The 25,742-nt window shown below is 33.3% G+C and overlaps 1 protein-coding gene across 1 annotated transcript in view; it reads left to right on the plus strand.

The window, feature by feature from the left end:
* The window catches only part of ZNF804A (zinc finger protein 804A), a 285,669-nt gene that overhangs the window by 221,263 nt on the left and 38,664 nt on the right, over window positions 1-25,742 (plus strand). The window contains exon 2 of the mRNA XM_059392809.1: window positions 6,435-6,578. Within this exon, the coding sequence (XP_059248792.1) occupies window positions 6,435-6,578 (144 nt within the window). The remainder of the gene's footprint in view (window positions 1-6,434; window positions 6,579-25,742) is intronic.

Here is a 25,742-nt window from a genome sequence, read left to right on the forward strand (position 1 = left end):
AAAAAAAAAAAAAGATTTCATTTATTTGTCAGAGAGAGAGAGAGAGAGAGAGAGAAAGAACAAGCAGGGAGAGCAGCAGGCAGAGGGAGATGCAGACTCCCGCTGAGCAGAGAGAACAACATGGGACGTAATCCCAGGGCCCTGGGATCATCACCTTAGCTGAAGGCAGACATTTAACCCATGAGCCACTCAGGTGTCCCTTTATGATTTGTTTCTTCATTATAATCAAAATGTATCAAAGACTTGTTTTAGCTTCCTTTTTTAAAAGAACTTATGATGAAATTTATCCTGAATTTACATCACAAGGTTGCTTTTCTTCTTCTTTTTTTTTAATTATGTTCAGTTAGCCAATATATAGTACATCATTAGTTTTCTTTTTTTTTTTTAAAGATTTTATTTATTTATTTGACAGAGAGAAATCACAAGTAGGTAGAGAGGCAGGCAGAGAGAGAGAGGAGGAAGCAGGCTCCCCGCTGAGCAGAGAGCCAGATGCGGGGCTCGATCCCAGGACCCTGAGATCATGACCTGAGCTGAAGGCAGCAGCTTAACCCACTGAGCCACCCAGGCGCCCACATTATTAGTTTTTGATATAGTGTTCGAGGATGCTTTTATTCTTGATGACATAATAGCAGAGAGACAGATAGTGGGAGAGAGGGAGATTTTTCTGAGCATTTTAAGTGTTAATTACATACAAATATTCCTTTTCAGCATTGAAAATAATTATGTATTAACAGTGCCCAATCTATTTATATTTTTGTGATTTTAATATTTTTTTAAGATTTCATTTATTTATTTGACAGAGAGAGAGAGATCACAAGTAGGCAGAGAAAGAAGGGGAAGCAGGCTCCCTGCTGAGCAGAGAGCCTGATGCGGGGCTCGATCCGAGGACACTGAGATCATGACTGAGCGGAAGGCAGCGGCTTAATCCAGTGAGCCACCCAGGTGCCTCACATAATTTTAATTTTTTAAAAGGAGTATTCCTAGCAGAAATATTAGGATGTAATATAGGATCACAGTTCCTATTTAGCAGTGATAATTTATATACAGCATAGCTTGGTATTAGCTCTAAAAGTATTCCCCAAATAACTGGATACTATAATAAACCTAAGCATGAGCGCAACTGTTTTAAAACTATTATGTAGCTAGTGCTGCTAGTTTCTGTTTTGTTTGCTTGTTATATATGCCCAAAAGTGTCTACATATATGTTGAATGTCTGCCAATGCTTGGCTCCGAAAAAAACATTGGAGAAAGAGAAATGAATGCAACAGCTACAAATCCCTGCCCTCACGGAGCTCACATTCCTTGGAGAAGACTGCTTGACTGTACCAAGTTATGGATGCCTTTCAGAAGAGGCTGAATATTATTTGACACCAAATGTTATGCTGAAGCCACCATGAAATGTGTCCTTTTGGGAAATAACTTTTCTCCCTTCAAAGTACTATTGGGGGATGCCTGGTCAAGCGGCTGTCTTCAGCTCAGGTCATGATCCCAGCTTCTTGGAATCAAGTCCCACATCTGGCTCCTTGCTCTGCGGGGAGCCTGCTTCTCCCTCTGCATCTGCCTGCCAATCTGCCTGCCTGTGCTCACTCGCTCACTCTCTCTCCCTCTCTCTTTCTGACAAATAAATAAATAAAATCTTTAAAAAAAAAAAAAAAGTACTATAATGGGCGCCTGGGTGGCTCAGTGGGTTAAGCCGCTGCCTTCAGCTCAGGTCATGATCTCAGGGTCTGGGATCGAGTCCCGCATCGGGCTCTCTGCTCAGCAGGGAGCCTGCTTCCCTCTCTCTCTCTCTGCCTGCCTCTCTGTCTACTGTGATCTCTCTCTGTCAAATAAATAAATAAAATCTTAAAAAATAAAAAGTACTATTGGTACATTGGTACTATTCATTTTTTAATAAATGGTTGATGGAAAGGCCCTGGGCCTGTTGATAAACCACTAACTTCATTATTTCAGTTTGCCGATCTGCAAAAAGTATTACACTGTGCAATTGTTAACGTTGCCTATTAAAACATTCTTGACGTTCTAGCTTTGGAATTACATGCTACTTTCCTGAAAGTAAGGATTCAACCTTCATTATTTTTAGAAATATCTAAAATGGGATGCATTTGGATGACCTGACTAGCTACAAGAAACTAGTTCCTCCATCACATTCAGTGGGACATTACAGAAATTGGGTACTTTCTTGAATAGAGTGGGTTTGCCAGAAAGAAGGGGGAAATTTGAAGTTGAGTTTACTTAAACCACTGTGCCCTTTTTTCATCTCACTCAAATATATTTATTACCTTCTGCAGTGGAATGGTTGTGTTGAATATGTCATTGTGCTTTATAAGCTCAGCCAGTGCTCCTTCAGTATCATTCACAATGAAGGAGAAGGGCCATGGGGCATTGAAGCATGTCACCTAATAGAGGCTGATTTTGTCTACATACATTTGAAAAGAATGTATGATCAGTGACAATACCTATGATTCCTTTCCCTTATGATGCACCTACAAACAACCAATTCTTCTAGTCTCTAACATTTTCTAGAATACAGCCCTAAATCTTTACTGTAGTTTGTTTCAAATTGAAAGTTCTAATGTAACAAATGTTCCTTACTGTGTAATTTGTTACAAAATTAGCTTCAACTATGCTATATTTTTTTAACATCTTAGAAGAAGATGATAGATGATAAATAGATGATAGAATAAACATGTCAAAATATTAGCAACAATTTTAATTAAGTGACGGTCATATAAGAGTTTATTATTGGGGTGCCTGGGTGGCTCATTCAGTTAAGTTCTGAATCTTGATTTCAGATCAGGTCATGATCTCAGGGTTGTGGGATTGAGCCCAGCTTGAAGTCTACCTGTCCCTCTCCCTCCCCTAGCTCTTTCTCTCTAAAAAATAAATAAATAAAATCTTTTCTAGAAAAAGTGCAATCTTTTTCTAGAAAAGATTTTATTTATTTATTTGACAGAGAGAATACAAGAAGGCGGAGCACCTGGCAGAAGGAAAAGGAGAAACAGGCTCCCCATGGAGCAGGGACTCTAATACGGAAAATGAACCCAGGACCCTGGGATCATAACCTGAGCCAAGGGCAGATGCTTAATGATTGAGCCACCCAGACACCCCCAAAATCTTTTTTAAAAAGAGTTTATTATAATATTCTTGTAATATTTCTATAATTCCCAATATGTCTTCAAATTGTGAAGTATAATTTAGAAGTTTTTCTGAGAAATAAATTATAACGCATAACAAAACCAAGAGAAGGAAGACAAAATAAAAGAGACTGAGAAACATCAGATCACAGGAATGTATGAGCTTTATTTGAAATATACTTTTAAAAAAAGCATACAACCTTCGAATTTCAAAAGAAAATAAATCCACCTTACTTCAAACTATTAGATGATTGTAGTTACTTGAACACACTGTATATTCAATGATAGTAAGGAATGATTGTGCTTTCTTCATTTTTTTTTCTTTAGATCTGATATTGGTTTTGTGATGATATGTCTAAAAAGTCCTATTTTAGAGATACATTCTGAAATATTTACAATTAACATTAGATGAATTTGAGGATTTCCTTTAAAATTATCTGGAGCAGAGGAAAGGGTAAATGGAAGGAGATAGGATAGTTGAAACGAGGTCAACCCTGAGTTGATTAACTGTTGAATCTGGCTGATGGTTATGTGTGGGTTATTACACTATTTCTCCTTTTTTTTTTTTTTTTTTTTTAATTTGTCAGAGAGAGAGAGAGAGAGCACAAGTAGGCAAAGCTACAGGCAGAGAGAAAGGGAGAAGCAGGCTCCACACTGAGCAAGGAGCCCAATGTGGGACTTGATCCCAGGATCCTGGGATCATGACCTGAGGGGAAGCCAGATGCTTAACCCACTGAGCCACCCAGGAGCCCCACTATTTCTGCTTTTTTTTATGTGCTTAAAAATTTGAACATAATAAAATGCTGTGAACAAGATTACTTTGGTTCAAATATGGGCTGCACATTTATTCATTGTACATCCTTGAGCTAATTATTTAACTTTCCTATACTTTGGCACTTTCACCTATATTGAGAAAATGTTTATAATACACATCTCTATAAATTTAATCGGGATTAAGTGAGTTAATACATGCACACTCTTAATCAGTGACTGATCCTAAACAAGCACTGAGTAAATGTTCACTATTCTTTTTAGATTTGTTTTTCTCTTCAAATCTAGGCTAAGGCTAATATTTTGGAAGAATGCAATTTACCTACAAATTTCAGTTTGCTTTACTCAAAAATTCTCCCATTTTTGTGGAAAGAAAATGTAAGAAACAATTATTGCTTCTTTGAGGGAATATCAGTCTTAGAAAGAAAAAATAAACCTACACAATAATAAGAAATAATGAAATATTTTGAGAGAGGAAGTAGCTTAACTATAATTATAATTAATGGAGAAAATCACTAGTTTACAAAGAAATTGCTGTTCAAGAATATTATTTTGAGAGCTAATTCAGCTTTGAGCCAAAAACTATTGCCATTATAATATAACTCATATTGATTGGAATTTTATCTCTCCTTCACACACTTTAGCCATGAAATCATAGTACTTAATTTTTGTTTCATTTTAATTTGCTAATCCACAAAGTATTATTTTAAAGATTTTATAAAAATTCAGTAATGAGTTTAGTTATATATATATACCTCATTTTCATCTTTTTAAACAAGTTTTTTTTTTTTAAGATTTTATTTATTTATTTGACAGAGAGAGATTACAAGTAGGCAGAGAGACAGGCAGAAGCAGGCTCTCCACTGAGCAGAGAGCCTGATGCGGAGATTGATCCCAGGACCCTGAGATCATGACCTGAGCCAAAGGCAGAGGCTTAACCCACTGAGCCATCCAGACACCACTAAACAAACTTTTTTAAAACAACATACTGGAAGGGATCAAAAAGAATAAAAGAAATATTTCACATATCTGCTGAGAAATGGTAAATTAAATATTGAATTGACAAATCATGTGTAAATGATTTGAAAGATTTTGTAGCTTACCACTTCGTGCAGTTGATAAAACTAATAGAAAAATGGATCATTGTCTTTACAGTAAGAAACTGGATTATGTAATTTTAGATTATGGCAAGCATATTTATCAGTTACTATAATGTATATTATAAGGTATACATACGAATATGATGAATTATATGGTTTGTAATATGTGCATAAATATACAGTACAATAAAGTAAGGAAAGTCTTATTCATTAGATTATAATTAGTGAACCACATTTATATTTTGTGGAAGCAATTTAAACATTCAAACTATGAGTCCTTTTTAGCCGCTGTATTTAGAGAGAGGATAATTGCCATTGACATAGAGAGGACTGTGTCATCTCATCTCCATATCCCAGTGCCTGAGAGCGTTAGTTTCTTACAGTAACACATTAGAGGCCTGAATATGTAGTTAATTTGAATTTTAAAGGAATCTAGAATCTGTAAGTTAGAAACATAATATATTCTGTGGTAGCAACTGAAATTCAGTCTTCATATCAGCACTTCAACAAAAGACCTGAACAATGTTTCAATATGTAGAATTTATTTATGTCTAACAACATTAACATTAAAGGAACCATGACACAGAAAGTAAATTTAGATTTAAGAAAACCTAAAAGCCACAAACATTTTGCTATTTTATGTCTTGTAAATGAAAGCTAATGCTAACTGACTACATTTTTCATTTTTTCAGGGGTTTGATTATATAGCTGTCTTTATTTACTATGGGCACGATGAAAGCAATCTGCTTATATACAGTTTAGTCCTTTTCAGTTTAGTTAAATAACTTGCAGAAAAGAATCTCATTTTCTAAAGATGTAGAGAGTTCTTAAAAATTCAACTTAAAATGATATGGGTCAAGACGAAAACATTAGTCAAATGAAATCTAGTTGAGATGAATAAATTACTCCCCAGATATTTAAAGAAACTAGCAAACAAAAATACGAAACTTGAATGTTTGTGCACCAATCCGGGCTTCTTCATGCAGGACATAGTCTAGATGTTCAGAATTTACAAGTTTATGTTAACTAAGCCATTGCCAGAAATCAGCAGCTGAATCAACATAACTATATGATTATTGTTTTTTTCTTTGCCAACAGGGCTCAGGAACTTGTTTAAGCAAGGGCTTCTCTTTCCTTGTTTGGTTAGCTTCTCCATGTTTTTGCTGTTCTTCCTGCCATTTATCTTGGCTTCTTCAGTTAATCTTATTCTCCTTGTTAAAGGAGAATAATTTCTCCTTTAAAAAGAGAAATTTTTAAATTTCATAATTTAAAGTTCATAATTTCTTCTGATTCAGTTTTCTGGAATTTGCTTTATTTTTCTTCATTATATTTTAACTCTAATTATTATGCTGAAATTGACAATTGTCAGAACAAAGTCAACAAGGGAAGAACTAATTGCTGCCTTCCTTGCAATTTTATTTTTTAGGATTATGCTGAGAAAGAGAACAGCATAGCAAAAGCGTTGGAAGATCTGAAGGCCAATTTTTATTGCGAACTCTGTGACAAGCAGTACTATAAGCATCAAGAGTTTGACAATCACATTAATTCATATGACCACGCTCACAAACAGGTAAGAAAGAGGTGTCAAAAAAACCCTGATATTTCTAAACCTTTGTAATAATTTACATTGTATAAACTATATATATAAATACAATATTTTTATGTTTTGTTACGCAATTTTTAAAGATGCCATTTGGGGATGATAATTTAATGATTTAGAGCAAAAGACAGTTTTTTGGTTTTTCTTTTTTTTTTTTTTTAAAGCTCTAGAAGTAAAGTCTTATATAAATAACTAACACAAAGAAATACCAGTCAGTTACCTTTTCAGTGATTGGAGGTAACTCAAAAATTATTTATTAATTTTAAATGTTTTAAGCAACTATTGAAATTTATCAAATGTGAATGAACTTATAATTCTTTACAGAAACCATTTTCCATTTAAACCCCCATAAAAATATGAAAAAAAGCTAATTTAATATGGTAAAAATCATCCATAGTTATTGGTTAAGTAAGCACTTAATATGTGTATGATATAGTCTACTTTAATATTTTCATTTTGCTATCAATTATAAATCCAAGATTGATTTTTTTCAAAGCTCTGTGTAAAGACAAGTTTACAACAGTGATGTCTGAAGTGAAGTTAATAATACAGATTCCATTTTCTCGTATGGTTTACATTCATCAGAGCAAAGTCTTAACGTTGATTATTTAGCTTGATATGATACAGTATAATAGTTATTACTAACTTGTGTTTTCTTAGCCATTACTTACAAATATCATCTACATATCACTTTGGTATTAATAAAAGGTATATTTTAGCCCATGAATTTGCCCTAACTTTCCATTAACATTAGAGTTATTTGGCATAAGAAATAGAGGAAAATGATTATGCTGAGGTTGATTATGAATCAACCCTATGTATCTTCTTTTGCTGTCAATCCTTCCATTCTTTTACACCAACAAAACTGTGCTTGAGGAGGACATGAGAACATGAGCCTTAATTTATATTCATCACTAATTAAGGCATACAGATCTTGATGATTTACCCTTGCCTTTCTTCTTGCAGATCTACTTGCACACTAGGTAAGGGAAAATTTCTGATGGAAATATTGTTCATTTTATTACATAAAAATACAAAATATGAATATATATACACACATTCATATATCCTATTAAAATCCATCAGACAATAGTATTGATTTAATTTCACAGTTAGTGACATATATTCTATAAAAGGATTTACCACAGGAGAAGCTTCTCCTGATGTGGTAAATCTGAGAAAGTTGTTCCTTCGATTTTTCGTAAGTACCTAAAAGCACAAGATAGGTTATAACACATATGTTTCATTGTGTAAACTAGATATTTGGAAACATGTGTGTGTGTGTTTTACGACTGTCTTACAGCTATTACTATCTTTTGCCAAAGAATGCTTTATTCCACCATAGATTGCCTGGAAGATCAGATTCATAAATCATTATGAGGGCCTTTCCAGTTCCATATTCTTAATAGAGTTAAGATACCACATAGAGTGTTAAGACTCAGTCAGGGTAATTCAGGCTGGGACTGGGCTATTATTTTGAAAATCCAGAGGGTCACTTCCAGTAATGGTTTGGGATATCAGGCCCTAGAGATGGATACATTATCTGGATGGTCATGGAGTCTGATAGATAGCAGTTTTAGCTGATTAATTTAGCATGAATTGATGTTCAGCAGCTGAAAATATTTAAGATTTATATCCCTTTCCCATAAGATACTGGTAAATCTTTCAGAGTGTCTTCCAAAAATACAATCCCCCTTTTCTGAGCAGTAGCCTCACCCTACGACTGTTATCAATATTCCTACTACATGATGTCACACCTTGGCACCATGAAGTAGAGAGGGATGAAATTTGAAGAAGGATAATTCAGATTTTATTTTCTCCTGAGATATTATAGTTGAGATACAAAAAGAAAAAATAAATCTGTCTTTAGCCTGACTGTGGTTGGACCAAATACTTAAAAATATAATCCTGAGTTGTGGCTAAGTACATGGAAAAGTTGAGAAAGTTGGTATAATCAATGTCCATATTACCAGCACTGAACTTTCAGGTAGGAAAACCCACGTGTGATTTGGATACTTCTTGAATGGAATTAGAAAAAAGCAAAGAGGCCACACATCTGACATATTCATGTGCTACACATATTCATTCGCTACATATATACACATATATCCAAGGGCCACCAGATTCAGGGAGAAAGGGAGGAGGAGTTATTGGTGGAATGAGTCCTAACCCTACCACTTACCTGACTTGGGTAAAATACACAAGGCTCAATTAACTCAAATATTCATTGTTAGGGAGGATAAATGAGAGAATGCACATGACCACACTTAGCAGAGTACTTGAAAAATAGTAAAAGCTCAATATTTAATTAATTTTGTTATCACTACTTGCTAAAGTTTCTTTTCTCCTAGAATGTTTGGGACACTGACAGTTTGCCTTTGAGACTGCTTTTATTTAGGCTTCCGATAAAGATCTATTTTTGCTTCAAAAAGGCTAATAAAGTCTAAAACGTATCCAAGTAATCGTGACCTAAGCGCAGTGTGCCTGCCTCATGTATCTTTGCAAATCTGTTATGACAGACTCTGTGTTGCATTTGAACTCGAAGCTTCAAAGAAAAATCTATTTCTCTCATCCACATGTTCTTTGGGTAACTTCAAAATCTCTCTCAAGCTCTCATCGCCAAGACTTGCTAACAGAGAATTAGAAAAAGGAAGAGGCATGGGTGTACAGAGGTGATCACAATAGTTCACAATTCAGGGTTCATTTTTAGAATATTTTCTCTTTAACTTTGAAACTTGAAAGCCATTGGATTGTGACCTTTTAATGGCAAGGACCATTTTCTTTTTGTCTTCATTCCTCACAGCATCTAATGCAGCATCTTGCACAGGTAGACACCCAATCAGGGCTTCCTAGATGAATATAAAAGGGCTAGAGTCAAAATGCATTTAAGATCTCGTAATGAGCCACAGTTTCAAGACAGATAACCACTGAGGAGTATATAGAATTCTTGAATCTTTCTACTGTACATCTGAAACAAATGTAAAAAAAGTGTGGCAATCATACTGTTTTTAAAAAAAGATGGTTGGGGGCTCCTGGATGTCGGGTTCAGTGCTTAGTGGGGAGTCTGCTTGAGATTCCCTTTCCCCTTCTCCTTCTGCCCCCCAGTACTTCTCCCCTGCTCTTGCACTCTCTCTCTCTCTCATTCTCTCTTTTCTCTAAAATAAATAAATAAATCTTAAGTAAAAAAAGATGATTAGAATAGTTCCAAGTGAACTCTATCATTCTGAATTCTAGCCGTTGAGATTTTTAAAAATTGTTTTAAGTGGGAAACTCAGCATCTGGTAAAAAGAAAAGGTTTTCCTCTAAACCCTTTGACCTATTTATCTGCCCTTAAACTAAAGTCACACTGTGTCTGTCTTCTCACCTGGCAGCCTTTGGGCAATTCAGAGTTATTTTCACTGTAAGAGATTTGTCACACTGGTGTTATGAAGAGATAGAAAAGGGAATGATTGCCTTATTGCCGCTGCCCCTCAAACACTTTGATTTTTACTTTCGTGGCTTCAGTATGGCTGAAGTATTTCCCAAAAGGCCCTGAAGTGACCTTCCCCAGCAAGTCAAGATTCAGTGCTTTATGGCGTGCTGTTTTGTTCTGCTCTAGAGGAAGTCATGGTCAGGCCAGGTTGTTGGAATTTGCCGGTCCTGCAGGGACTTGTATTGCTATAAAAATGGAGCCAGACTTATTCTCAAATTTGAACATTTCCTAATAACTGAAACTTCTGTCACTAACCTGATACTTGAGAAAAGAATCACTTCTTGATGTTTGGACCTAAATTTTAATCTGCAAAATAATATTTAAAGGTTAATGGGAAAATACAAGGTACAGGTAAAATAATGTATGATTCAATCCATTTTGAACCCCTTCCTTGGGATTTTTCTTCTGGTGTGTGCTTCAATCTCTTTGTAACTGTTACTATTTTGTTTAGTCATTTCAAGGATGAGAAGAATGGAAAGTCATACAATTTCCTCCTGTAGCACCTCCCCACTGCCCAAAAGTACCTGCTCCAGGAAAAGTACAAGTATATGTCTAGCTAACCATGGAACTGTATTGTTTTGACATTTCATAGTCAAAGCCATAACTTGAATAGAATTTAACTGTAGTTTTGGTCCATTGTTGAGTTTGAGGCAGCATCTGGATAAAATAATCATTTCTAGTATCAGCCAATGCCATTTTCATAAACCTTGCCCAGTGAAGTTCAAATCTATTTCCTTTCCCTCCTCCACTGTCTGTAAGGTTGAAGGCTGGTGACTGAGTCATTTGAGTTAGTCAATGTTGAGGGTGTGTGAAAAATACTACAACTTTAATGTTTGTGCTCTATGTTATCTAAATATAATTATGAGAAAAAAAAAGAGTTAAAAAGCTACATTATAGTAGAGAAATGCATCTAATATCAAAAGTTTCATTTTATAATTGTCAATTATGTTTTGTAAATGAATACAAAGAGCGTTCCTTTATCCCTCCTGTGCTTGTTACCTCTAAAAATTTCATTTTGTAGTACAATTGCAACAATAGCTATAAGGCAAACTTTTTAAGCCACGGTGGAGTATCTTTATTGATTTGTTTGTTTGTTTTATTTTAATAGAAATATAGTTGGCATACAATATATGTTAGTTTCATGTGTATAACATGGGGACTCGACAATTATAGATATAGTACAAAATGCTCAATACAGTAAGTATAGTTACCATCTGTCACCATACAGAGTGTTACAGTATTACTGACTATATTCCCTGTGCTATGTTTATCCTCCCTGTGGCCTCTTTATTTTACAACTGGAAGTCTGTACCTCTTAATTCCTTTCACTTTTTTCTCCTTTCTTCCTACCCATCTCTCCTCTGGCAACCACCAGTTTGTTTTCTGCACTTATGAATCTGTGTCTGTTTTGTTTTCTTTTCCTTTTAGATTCCACATATAAGTGAAACCATAGGGCATTTTTCTATGTCTGACTTATTTCACTTAGCATAATACCCTCCATGTCCATCCATGTTGTCACAAATGACAAGACTTCATTATTTTTATGCTTGAGTATTATTCCATTGTGTAGATGGGTACCTCATATTTTCTTTATCCATTCATTCATCAGTGGACACTTGGGTTGCTTTCATATCTCGGTTATTATAAATAATGCTGCTATGAACATGGGGGTGCATGTGTTTTTTTCAAATAAGTGTTTTTTTTTTTTTCCTTTGGGTAAATGCCCAGAAGTGGGGTTACTGAACCCTGTGTTATTTCCATTTTTAATTTTTTGAGAGAACTCCATACTGTTTTCCATAGTGGCTGCACCAATTTACATTCTTTCCATATATCTGTTGAACATCTTTTGTTTCATATAGTTCCATCTGTTTGCTTTTGCTTTCATTTCCCTTGCCTGGGGAAAAAGAACCAGAAATATATTTCTAAGGCCAATGTCCAAGAGTTTACTGCCTGTTTTCGTTTAGGAATGTTATGGTTTCAGGTCTTACATTTAAGTCTTTAATACATTTTTAATTTATTTTTCAAGCAGTTCAGTTTCATTCTTTTGCACACAGCTGTTCAGTTTTCCTAATACCATTTATTGAAGAGACTGTTCTTTCTCCTTTATATATTCTTGCCCCCTTTGCTATAGATTAATTGACCATATAAACGTGGGTTTATTTCTGAGCTCTCTCTTCTGTTTCATTGATTTATGTGTTTATTTTTGTGAGAGTAACATACTGTTTTGTATAAGATAGCTGTGTAGTATAGTTTGAAATCCAGGATCGTGATACCACCAGCTTTGTTCTTTTTCAAGATTGCTTTGGCTATTTGGGGGTCTTTTGTGGTTCCATAGAAATTTTAGGGGTATTTGTTCTAGTTATATGAAAAATATTATTGGTATTTTTTTAGGGATTGCATTGAATCTGAAGATTGCTTTGAGTGGCTATGTACATTTTACCAATATTGATTATTTTAGTTCTTGAGCATGGCATATCTTTCCTTTTACTGTGTATCTTTATTTTTATTGTAATAATCATTTATTAATGCCTGGGAGTGTATTTTTCTTGTAGGATACATGATGACTTGGTTGGTGGCTTCAATTAAATTATCTCCCTTTATTGTACTATATTATTTTATTTTATTGTACTATGTTTACAGTGATACTTTAACAAATACATTTTACAAGAATATATGTTTTCACAAATAATTTGTTTAGAGATTTGTTATATATTTTATATTCTATAGATTTATATATCTTTTATTCTTTTAAAAAAGTAAATCTTTTAAAACAAAATTTTATTTATTTGTCAGAGAGAGTGAGAGCACAAGCAGAGGAAGTTGCAGGCAGAGGGAGAAGCAGGCTCCCTGCTGGGAAAGGAACCTGATGTCAGGACTTGATCCCAGAACCCTGAGATCTCAGAGTCCTAGGGTCACAACCTGAGCCAAAGGCAGATGCTTAACCAACTGAGCCACCCAAGCATCCCAATTTATACTTTTTAAAAACACCTTCCTGTTCTGTGCTGCATGCGTCACTGTGGCTTTGCCCCATCTTCTGGGCTGTAATCAATAGTATTCAAAATCTATTTCCTAATGTGTAAAAAAATGTCCAAGGACAATTTAAAAATAGTTGATTCTATTTAAGATAATTCTGCATTGAATGTAGCATGGAATATATGCAGATACCATATTTAGCATTACATTATGAGAGGTAATATATTAAATTAATGATGAAATTGCCCTGAGAAGTAGAGCAGAATTTCAAACAAAACTGCCTATCAATTCTCTGCAACCTCCACCCCTCATAACTTTCATCTCCATATTCAGCCCAGTTGTTGAAAATCAAACACATAGGAGATGTACTATATATACATTCCTTGGAGAACCTGTGCAGAACCCATTTTCAGTATATGGTTGACTCTCCCCCTAGCTTCACTAAAGCAACTTGCCCTATCACATCCTTTGCTCAGGTGATAATCTGTTTCTTCTGTTTGTTCGGTGTGTATTCTGAGAATAAGTACCTAATTCCACAGTGAGGTGTACAAACATTCAAGAATTTAACCTGAACCTGTATTTGAACAGCACTGTGTTGGAATGATGGAGTCCAGAGTTTCTTGCAAGTACTAACAGCTGCCTACAAAAAGAAACCACTGTTTCAGGCACTGAGAACTCAGGGATTTTTGTGATTGTTGTTTGTTTTTATCAGAGAACTATGGCAAGAAGGAAAAAGTGGCAGAAAACATAGAATATAAAGAGAAAACAGAGTATTTACCCTCAGTTCCTCCTTATAAATCCATTTGTTCTCATAGAATTCTTTTTGTTCAGACTAAATGTTAAAGCTATTTATATTTGCATGACTTCTTACTCCTTTTCACTTTTATTTCATTAAAAATGCATATATATATGACCATTTTGTGATATGAAAGAGAAACCCCACCTAATAATAAATTGATTTTTCTCTAATTTTCCTCACATGAATGAATACATTTAGATAGATACCATTTTTTAAAAGATTTTATTTATGTATTTATTTATTTGACAGACACAGATCACAAGTAGGCAGAGAGGCAACCAGAGAAAGAGGAGGAAGCAGGCTCCCTGCTCAGCAGAGAGCCCAATGCAGGGCTTGATCCCAAGACCTGGGGACCCTGGGATCCTGATCTGAGCTCAAGGCAGAGGCTTTAACCCACTGAGCCACCCAGGCACACCTAGATAGATACCATTTTGTATTCTACAGCATTCAGTTTGATTTTGTCAATAGTATTTTTCCATTTATACAGAATTTTCATAATAGTTGTTTTAAGGGATTCACAATATCCCATCAAATATTTGTTTTTAACTTAACCATTCTCTATTGTTGGATTTATATTCCTTTGATATTGTAAATTCTGTTAATTTAATTGCTCCCACATTTGCTTCAGATTCTTAATTTCCAATCTTGCAAAATCTAGAAAATGAGTATGAAGCATAGGTAATATGTCAACATATTTTGGTTTATAAAGTATCTAGCAATCCAATTGAGACCTGACATACTAATTTCATAGAAATAATTTTCAAAATAATCACACATGTCAAAATTTCATTAAACAATTTTATTTTTATCAAGGTAAAAATAAAACCTTTTTTTCAATATGGCCTGACTCTTTTGACATAAGATTTAATTACTAAAATAGAAATAATATTTGATATAAATTTAATTTTGTATGTTTCTATCCTAGGTACTGTGTATTAAAGATATGTGTTAATGTGCATATATATTTTACATTTGAATACAGACATAGATATTAAGTATCAATATATACTAAAGGTGTACACATACAAGTACATATGTCTGTGTCTGTTTTTGTTTTTGTGGGAGAACCATAGTCATTGTTATTTAATGTTACTTTTTATTCAATTACTTGCTTAACTAAATACATTGGATCCAGTAAGCACTATAACACATGTAAAATACATTCAATTAAAAAATCTGTCAAAAAATATATTTACCCTAAAATTATTTTCTTCATACAGATTTTAATCTTTAGGAAATTCTGGTATAATTTGGCTCATTCCCACACCCTTTCTCCTGCTCAGATTTGACCTCAGTGTATTCATAACAATTTGGAAAATGCTGCCTGTATACTCAATTGAGGACAATCATTTTTATTTGTAAGATAAACAGGGATATTAATGGGAAAACAGTTGACGTCTCTTTATTGATATACCTCAGTACAATCAAAGGTAAATTTCGAATCATCAGCATGATGTTTCCAACCAAGGAAGCAAGATTCATGTCACAAAATCTGCTGACAAAATCCTCTCCACAATACTAACAACTGCTTTTCTCAGCAGATTAGTGGAGTTTTTTAAAGTAAAAAGTATGTCACTGTGTTGTCTTTTATCAACAAAGATGTATGCTAAAAGTTTAAGTGACATATTTGATTAGAAAAAAAAGATATACTAGATGTTCACCCCAATTTCATTTGCACCCCAAATATTGCTGTGAGCTACAAGCTCTTTTTGCCCTGAGTCCATAAAAAATGTTCTTATCAATGTTACAATCCAAATGGATTCACATAGGGGGAAGATAAAGAAAAAAAAAATATGGCATTTTAAAAAAAGTTTCAAGACAAATATTTCAAAGAAAGTACCATACACTATTTATTTAGCTTATCTTTGGCCACAATGTTTTTATAGAGTAAAATAAAGGAATTTAGCAAACAAAATTATAAAAATTTTATTTTGGAAGTGTCACACACAAATTAACACATGCACATATATGTGTATATATGTATGGTATATGTTACCTTTTTTCTTCTCAAAAGGTAAAATCATTTCCTTCGTAAAATATAAAATGACATGCTCAAACATTTTATTCAGCTCCTTAATTAGGAAAGCAATAAGACCATGAGACTTGTTAAAAGGATTATTCAAAGGACAACTATATAGTTTTCACTTGTATCTTTATCTATATATGCCTGCTATGTATGTAGATATCTAGAGATACAGATATAGATATGTACTATATAATCAGTCAGGAATGCTGATAATATTTTAATACATCAAAATTGATTTATACCCTGTGGGACAATAAAATATAATATTTGGGGTCATCTTTTGTGAAGCACAAAATCAATCATGTCTCTATTGGGCAAAATATATTTGCGTTGCAATGGACAATAATAATTTGCCTTAGTCTCCATTTTCTACAACTTAATTTACTAAATTCTAGAGTTGTCTAGTCAATAGACACACAGAGATGACCACTCTTATAGTTTCAGACTATTCCTAGAGGGTTTCTTCCACAAAGATTGCTACTTCACTGAAAATATCCCCTTTTGACTATTTCCATGTCCTAGAAATTCCTCATTATAATTTCGAATGCAGAAATGACTGACATTAACATCTGCATTATAGGCTTTCCGAGTACCTGAAGAAAAATTCACTGTGAATTCATACAATGTTCTTCCCTCATGGTATGTCCAATGTCTGTCAGATCAATAGTGTATTATATCACAAAAGCACCAGTGTAGTGAAAACTGTGCTACATAATTCAGGAAACTTCCTCTTGAAGCTGAGCTTTTGTAATTTCATGCTGAGCAAACATTAAGGGAATTGTCTCCTTCATGTAAAAATAATAATAGTAAGACTGTCACTGGGGACTTAGAGAGAAAAAAGATACTTCATGTCTTTATAGAAGATGTTATTTTATGGTAAATACAATACATATATGTAATACATTTATTGTAATTACATTCATTTCTTGAAATTATAAAGAGAACTCTCAGGAAAAAAAGGAACTATGCAATGACTTTATCAGAAATGGCTCAGATTATGAATGTATTCAAGAAAGATGGACATGAACAGTATCTTTAATATGTTCTTCCTTTTTTAAAGTGTATAACATAATTAATGTGGATATTATCAAATAACTAGCACAATAAGTTTAGTTAATATCCATTACTTCATGTAGTTACCATTTTTTTCCTTCTGATGAAAACTTTTAAGATCTGCTCTCTTAACAACTTTCAAATATACAATGCAGTATTGTTAATAACAGTTACCATGCTGCACATTACCCAGAGCTTATTTATATCCTAGCTGGAAATTTGTACCTTTTGACCACTTTCAGCAATTTTCTCTACTTTTACCCTCTGCCCATAGCAGCTACCAATGTTTTGTTTCTATGAGTTCGTTTTTTTAAAGATCCCATATAAGTATTTGTCCTTCTCTGTCTGACTTCATTCACTTAGCATAATGCCCCGAATTTGTAAATGCCAGAATTTCTTTCCTTTTTATTGCTGAGTAATTTTCCATGGCATATTCTTTACCCATTTGTCTACCAATAGACACAGGTTATTTCCATGTCTTAGCTATTATAAATAGTTGATCCTTTCTAATGCATAGTTTTAATACAAGAAATATATTTACTAAAATGACTAAATCTTATTACGATGAACGAAATAGGAAATATAAACTTCCTATTTGTGTATTCTCATCTTCTGACTCATTTCATCTCTCCAAAGCCCATTGAGCAAACTAGAAAAGAAAAGAGAGATGTCAAAATCACACATACACACACACACACACAATGAAGAAAAAGAGAAAGAACCAGGTAGAATTCTCTCTCCATATATATATTTATATGTATGTGTGTACACTTGCACACATGCCTATATAGGTACACATACACAGATCACACACACATTTAGTCAACAAATGTGTATACACCCACATATACACATAAGGACCCAATCTAGGTGAGTAATAGTGGAAAAAAAAAAGATATTGTTTTCATAGAACTTAATTTTGGTGAATCAAGAAGCAAACTAACAACTCAACATTTAAATTTAGATACTTACAACTTGGAGGAAAAATAAAAAGATAGTAGTAAATGATACCTGTTATTTTAGATAAGGAAATGAGCTAAGACCTCTCTGATGAGGTGGTGATTAAACAAGAATTTAAAGTGAGCAAACAAGTGATAAAGATATCTATAGGAATACTTCCTAAAATATGCAGGGGTAGGATTGTAATTAGATTCTTTCAAAAACAAGAGGAAGCCAATGAGACTAGCAAGAAGCATAGGCTAATGGAAATGTTTAAGAGATGAATTACGAAAAGAAATTTGGGTCCAAATCAGGTAGATTTTTGTAGGCCGTAATAAAGAGTATAGGATTTAGTTTAAAGGCTGTAAGATAATTAAAAGATTTCCATCTGGAAAGTAAGATCATGTGATTTGCTGTTTTGGGGAAAAAAAAATCACTCTGGTGGTTATGTGGAGAATAGATTAGGAGGAGGGAAGTAAAAATGGCAGAAAGGAGACCAGTGAGAGGTTAATGCTACATTCAGGATACAGATGACATTTGCTTGATTTAGGGAATAATGGTATCGACAGTGAAAAGTAGTGAAAATCTGAATATTTGAATGGTATGGAAATGTCAACAGATCTGTTGAATCAGATTTTGGGTGCTGAAGAAAACTGACAAAAACAAATGTTTGTGGGATGAGAATGAGGCGTTTGAGGCTATGTCATGTCTGCGATGTCTATGAAGGATCTAAATAGAAATGGTGATTATGAGGGCGCCTGGGTGGCTTAGTGGATTAAAGCCGCTGCCTTCAGCTCAGGTCATGGTCTCAGGGTCCTGGGATTGAGCCCCACATTGGGGTCTCTGCTCAGTGGGGAGCTTGCTTCCCCCACCCCCCCGCCTGCCTCTCTGCCTACTTGTGATCTCTTTCTCTGTGTCAAATAAATAAATAAAATATTAAGAAAAAAAATGGTGATTATGCAACTAGATACAGCTTACCCATGGAGTTAACCATAAAGCTGATGGTTATCCAGGGAGTAAGTGGACATAGAGAAGAGATGTGATAGAAGAAACGAACCCTTAGTATACATTTAGAAGTTGGGAAAATGAAAAGGATCTGGGTATGGGGCTTGAACAAGTGTGTCTGGGAAGATAAAGGAAACCAAGATAGTCAAGGAGCAGCGGTGAACAATTGAGTCACAGAGAGAGAAATACTTGATTTTGAATTTGGACAAGTTAACGAAAGAGGTTTTGCAAAGTGGTTGGGGACAAATGCCTGACAATAGGAGGCTTAAGTAGGAATGTACAAAAGAAAGGGAGTTCAGTTTCTGCTACTTAGAAGCAAATGCTTCTTAAAACTGAATGGTGCTAGAGAATATACCAGCAGTAAGAGAGAGACTAAAAGTATAGAGATTTTAGAGGTTTTAGTGCAGTTTTAGATTTTTTTAGTCCAGCCTTCCCTAGAGTGCCAGAAGCCATTTTTGTTCAATTATAAGTATTCTAAATATTTATTTTAAGTTTATATTTGCAGTTTTAACTACCAAAGATACCTCACTCTGGCTTAGTTAAAGCACAATTTGAATATCTCCACCTTTTCCTTCTGAGGTTTCAAGGAACAGCTTTTATTCCAAACCATGTCAAGTTAGTTCGTAAACTGAAACAAAAAATGATGTAAAGATATCCAGCAAATTGATTGAGTTCTGTTATGTCTATTTAACATATTATTCCTGATGTCTATAAGTCATTGTCCTCTGTAGGGAACCGCCAATTGTTATTCTTTTTTCTTGGGTTTATTTTAATTTTCAGAAAAAGAGTTCACTTTCTTTAATTTCAAAGGCATTTTCCTCTGTTCTCTCCCCGCTGCCATGTTCTTTTAACCAGAATCTAGGTATTGAAACTGAATGAATGGGATTTTTTTTTCTTATTTATTAGTTCTATCTAGATTCTACATATACTGATAATCTGCAAAGATGTAACTTTACCCAGGATTAACAATATACATTGTTATAGAGAGTAGCATCCTTTTTGGTTATCTAAAAGCTCGCAAAATCAAAAATAGAAATTGGTATGACTTTGACAAGATCTTAGTCATATTGCATTTTTTTTAATGAAAAATGACTTGAAATAAACACTTTTAGGGTAACCCAAACTGCTAACAGTTGAAAATCTTGCTCTAATTGTGGAAATAACAGAAGAAATGACAATGAGGAATAAAAACTATTTGACTGATTATGATTGAACTTTCTGAAGGTCATCCTCTGCAGAAATTTCCTTACTTCTATTCATCAAAACTTATTTTTTTAGTATTAATTCTGAAAATCAAAACAATATTTCCACAAAAATATGAGCTTTTTTTTCCAAATAAGATTATACAACAAAGAATATTAATGTTTGACATGTAAAGGCATTTTCTCTTGACTTTCCATCATATTCTAGTTGCTTAGTGGAACAAGTGTTCCTAAAGCACAAATCTTTGTTCAGTAATTTTAGTGACTCCAGACCACATGTTGTGTCAGTAGTTAGAGAGTCAGAGTGAGACAAAGTTAATGTACAGTTCTTTGTTGATCAAAAGGCTATGTGGACTGAATAAGAGAAGTTGAGAAACGATGGAAGAGGAAAGTTGCCCTATGACTTCTTTTTCTCCACCTTGTGTTCCTTATATTGTGTTTCTCAGGATACAAACAATATGCAAACCTAAAATTCTTGTCTCGTATATCTGCTTGCAAAAGAGGGTTTTAATTCCACCTGGTTATATTTTTTGGTTTATATTTAGTTCACTATTATCTGTGTTATAATTAATATTGGTGGTTTCATTGTTTCTTTATAAAGTAAAAATGATTAGCAGGACAAACTTTTTGAACATATCTTTTTCACTTTTCCTGAAAATTATAATTTTTCAGACTTTATTTCTTAGAGAGGTTTTAGGTTGACCACAAAATTGAAAGTAATATAGTGTTTTCCCATATAACCCTGTCTCCACCCATACATAGCTTTTCCTGTTATCAGCATCACTAACCAGAATGGTACATTTTTTACCAAGGATGAACCTAGGTGGATACATCACAATCATCTAAGTCTATAGTCTACATTAATGTTTACTCTTGGTACTGTCTATTCTACGGTCTTGAAAAAAAAAAAAGTATAATGGCATATCCATCATTATAATATCATATGGAGTATTTCCACTGCCCTAAAATTCCTGTTCTCTGCGTATTCATGTATCCCCATTTCATTTTTTGGAAACACTGATCCTTTCACTGTCTCCATAGTTTTGACTTTTCATGTAGCTGGAATCATACATTATGTAGCTTCTCAGATTGGCTTCTTCTACTTAGTAATATTCACGTAAGTTTCTTTCATGTCTTTTCATGACTTGATAGCTAATTTCTTTCTAGCTCTGAACAATGTTCCATTGTCTGGATGTACATTTATCTATTCACTCACTAAAGGACAGCATGGTTACTTTCAAGTTTTCACAATTATGATAAAAAGTGGCCATAAGCATCTGTATGCAGCTTTTGTGTGAATATAAGATTCTCTCTTCTTTGAGTAAATAACAAAGAGTATGATTGCTGGATCACATGGTAAGAGTTAAATTTTATAAGAAACCACCAAACTTTTTTCCAGAGTGGCCGTTCCATTTTGCATTCTCCCCAGCAATGTATGAGAGTTCCTATTGCTCCACGTCCCCACCAGCATTTGCTGTTGTCAGTCTTCTGGGTTTTGGACATTCTAACAGGTATGAGTTGTATCTCACTGTTGTTTTAATTCATATTTCCCTAAGGACATATGGTGTGGAGTATCTTTTCAATGTTTATTTGTCATCTGCATTCTCTTCTTTGGTGAGGTGTCTATTAAAGTCTTAAGTCCATTTTTTAATTGGGCTGTTTATTTTCTTATTGTTGAAGTTTAAGAATATTTGCAAATATTTCCTCCCAGTCTTTGGCTGGTTTCCTAATTCTCTTACCATTGTCATTGATAGAGCAGAGGTTTTAAATTTTAATGAAATGTACTTATCAGTTATTTCTTTCATGGATCATGTCTTTGGTGTTGTAACCAAAAAGGTGGCACCATACCCAAAGTCATTTAGATTTTCTATAATGTGTTTTGAGTTAATTTTTGTAAAAAGTTTAGATTCCGTGTCTAGATTAATCTTTTGTCCTGTTGTTCCAGCAATATTTCTTGAAGGGACGCTCTTTGCTCCATTGTGTTGTTTTTGTTCCTTTGTCAAAAATCTGTTGATAGGTTTATGGGTTCCATTTCTACTTTCTATCTTATGTTCTGTTCATCTGTTTGGTTATTCTTTCACCAATACCCCCCTGACTTGATTACTGTGGTGAAATTAAATACAATTTTTCATACCTATTTGAAAGTCCAGAAACACTCTTTAAAAAGTGCCCCAATAATCAGTTGCAGGTAAATTTCATTATTTATTTATTTATTTTCAATTTAATATGTAAGCTTCATTATCAACAATTATATCTTAAGAGCATCTACTGTAATACTACCCATTTTACAAACTTAAAAGCATACTACTAAATAAAAAAATAAACATTTTTTTTTTGATGATAGTATGTCTTAGGTCCAGAATACATAAAAAAATTGATCATAGTGTAATATGCTTTAACACTGGGAATAAGGTACTCAAGTTTACTTCCTATATGTTTCCATACTTAGTTGTTATTGTTTGAATGTTTAGATCATTTGAAAACATTTCTTTTTTTTTTCTTTTTTTTTTTTTTAAAGATTTTATTAATTCATTTGACAGACAGACATCACAAGTAGGCAGAGAGGCAGGCAGAGAGAGGGAGAGGAGGAAGCAGGATCCCTGCTGAGCAGAGAGCCAGATGCGGGGCTCGATCGCAGGACTGTGGGATCATGACCTGAGCCAAAGGCAGAGGCTTAACCCACTGAGCCACTCAGGCACCCCTGAAAACATTTCTTAATTTACATACTAAATTTTCAAACACTGAGTTTATGTGCTTGTAGGATTCATTTCTTTTGGTGTGAAAGCATATCATATATTTATTTTTCTTGTCTTTAAATTGCTGAGATAATTTAAATCCTAGGACTTTTCCAAGAGCAAAAAATCTATCAGATGTTAAGTTTTCAAATGCATAGTAATTATTTATACACTTCTTACCCACTTTTCCAAATCTTTACCCAACATAACCTATAACACCTCTGAGGAAACAAATTTTACCAATGAAAGATACAAAATTAAGATATTTTTGAATATCTAACAATTATGTTTTTATTTAAAACAACTAAATAATGATGGATAAAATGTTTTGAGATTCCCTTTGAATTATGAACCATTTATAAATGTTTAATTGTTGATAATGAGTTGTATGGGACATATGAAGATAATATTTTGAAATGTCATTTAATGAGAATGTACCAATTATTTAATATATTATGATAATTTTTAGTCACTTGTAGGATGCCTTAATTGTAGTTTATTTTTAGTACTTGGATTGATGTTATTCTATAACTCTTTGTCTTTCCAAGACAAAAGATAATCTTTGAAGATGAAGCAACAATAGTTATAGAATGATTATCTAGAATCTGTAACCCTGTATTTATAGAACTCCTTCATTAAACCAAAGACCTAGTCTTTAATATTTCATTTCTTACCTTCCTTCTTTCTTTCCTCCCTTCCTTCCTTTCTCTTTCTCTTTTTCTCTCCTCCTTTTCCCCCCACCTTTCTTCCTTCCTTTTATGTTTTGCTTTATGCTTATTATTTAGTGTTATCAGCTAGTAGCTATGATAACTTTGCTATTAAAATGTTTCTAATGAAATTTTGAGGATGAATATAATTATAATTAAAATGAAATTAAGTTTTAATTTATTTTGGAAAATAATTTAATTCAAGATATTGTGGATACCAGATTCATTATTTTATTCATTTAGGGAGAAAAATATTCAGTATCTACAATGTATACCATAAAATGTGCTTTAAAGAAAACAAATAAATGAAATCTAGATTTAGAGTAGACATTTGCAAAGCCTTTCATTGTACCGTGTTTGTTTAAGACATGGGTTAATTAATAAAATTTTAGAGATTGCTTTATAAAGCTAATTTGTAAAAGATGATATTGGTCATTTGAAAATCTTAAAATCTTTAGTTTGTTTCATTCACAGCTTGAATGATTAGCTAAAATGTAGACTGAGGAGTCAGGATTAAAGAGAACTTGTTTTAATCAAAGTTTAGGGGAGAATACCTTGAATGTATCAAATATACAAATTTTATTTATATAAATAAAACTGTTATCTAAGATTTGTCATTTGTAACCACTTTTTAAAGTATTTCGTTCTTTACTTACTGAGATTAACATGTTAAGCTAATCATTCTATTTATATTTGTCCATTTATTAGAAATGTTAATATTCAAAGAATACTCTGTGCTGAAACTAATATAAGTATTTCAAAGCTTGAAGTTTGGACACATTGGTTCACAGTTGAGGTCACAGCAAAACCTCTGTTTATAAGACTTAGTTATACTCTCCCTCATTAAGATGAGGTCATTTCATCAAGTGATAGTATGAGTAGCCAAAAAAAATGTGTTTAAATATGCATCATTTACTGAAAGTACTACGACCTGAGATGCAATTTTTCTTTAATTTTACCCATTTAACTTTGTATATGAATAAATGAGAAAAAGGTTTTACCTTAATCAGAATTCTATTATTTACAATATACTTTAAGAATATTATGAAATATAAAAATATTAATAAAAATAATATTAGAAGTATGATTAATGTGAAAATTCACAGCTCTTAGTGTATTTGCTTTAACTACATAATCATTAGTCTTTGAGCAGGAATTCTAGAGATCGTACAAAAGATATTATTCATGTTCTCACTTTCATTACTTGCATAATGAGATGAACCCAAAACTATATTAAAGATTAAAAAAAAAAATTTTTTATGCTCCATCTTCATGTTGCTTACTATGATTATTAATCTTGTTAGGAACACTTATTCTGACTAACATAACATAATAAAACAGTCAAATAAAAAGAAAGTAAATAAAAACAAAAAAGAAATAATCTTTTGTAAAGACACTAAAAAGTGTTGGAATTTTTATTTTTAATTTTTTAAATTTTTTAATTTTTAAAAGATTTTATTTATTTATTTGACAGACAGAGAGATCACAATCAGCAGAGATGCAGGGAAAATCAGGCTCCCTGCTGAGCAGAGAGCCCTTTGCAGGGCTAGATCCCAGGACCCTGATATCATGACCTGAGCCAGAGGCAGAGGCTTAATCCATTGAGCCACCCAGGTGCTCCAGTTTTGGAATTTTTAAAGTAGTAACTCAAATATGTTCAAATGTTTATCATAGAAAGATATACCTTGTTTTTATTTTTGTTTTTTATTTTGGCTTCATTCATATAGTCATTCATTTATTCAAGCACTTTTATTGATTATGAAGGAATTTTTAAAGATTTATACCTTCCAGTTTTCAGATTTAATTGAGAATAATTGTAAAAATGAGAAGTAACAATCTAAGGCTTATAAGGACAGGTTTTGACCTGAGCAATCTATCATGCACCTTAGAAGGTAAAAAAACAAACTACTAAAAAATAGGAAGATTAAAGAAGTTCTCATTGAAAAAATATCACACGGCTTAAACTCAGAATTTTGGGTAAAATTTAATTAAGTAAGGAGAAGAGAGAAGTTATGGTTACTCCAGAATATATAGTTATGGTAGGAAAATAGCATGAAAAACATTTTAGATTGATTGGTTTGGATATCATGTTTTCATGTTTTTAGAGATAAGGTGGAGTTTTTCTAGGAGTTGGGAGGCAGACACATTAAAAGTATGCACCCCTCGGTGAGGGAAAACATACTCTTTGGTAAGGGTCCTGGCAAAAGGACTATAGTAAAAGTT

This window comes from Mustela nigripes, chromosome 3, assembly GCF_022355385.1.
Source record: "Mustela nigripes isolate SB6536 chromosome 3, MUSNIG.SB6536, whole genome shotgun sequence".
In the NCBI taxonomy this organism is placed as follows: domain Eukaryota; kingdom Metazoa; phylum Chordata; class Mammalia; order Carnivora; family Mustelidae; genus Mustela; species Mustela nigripes.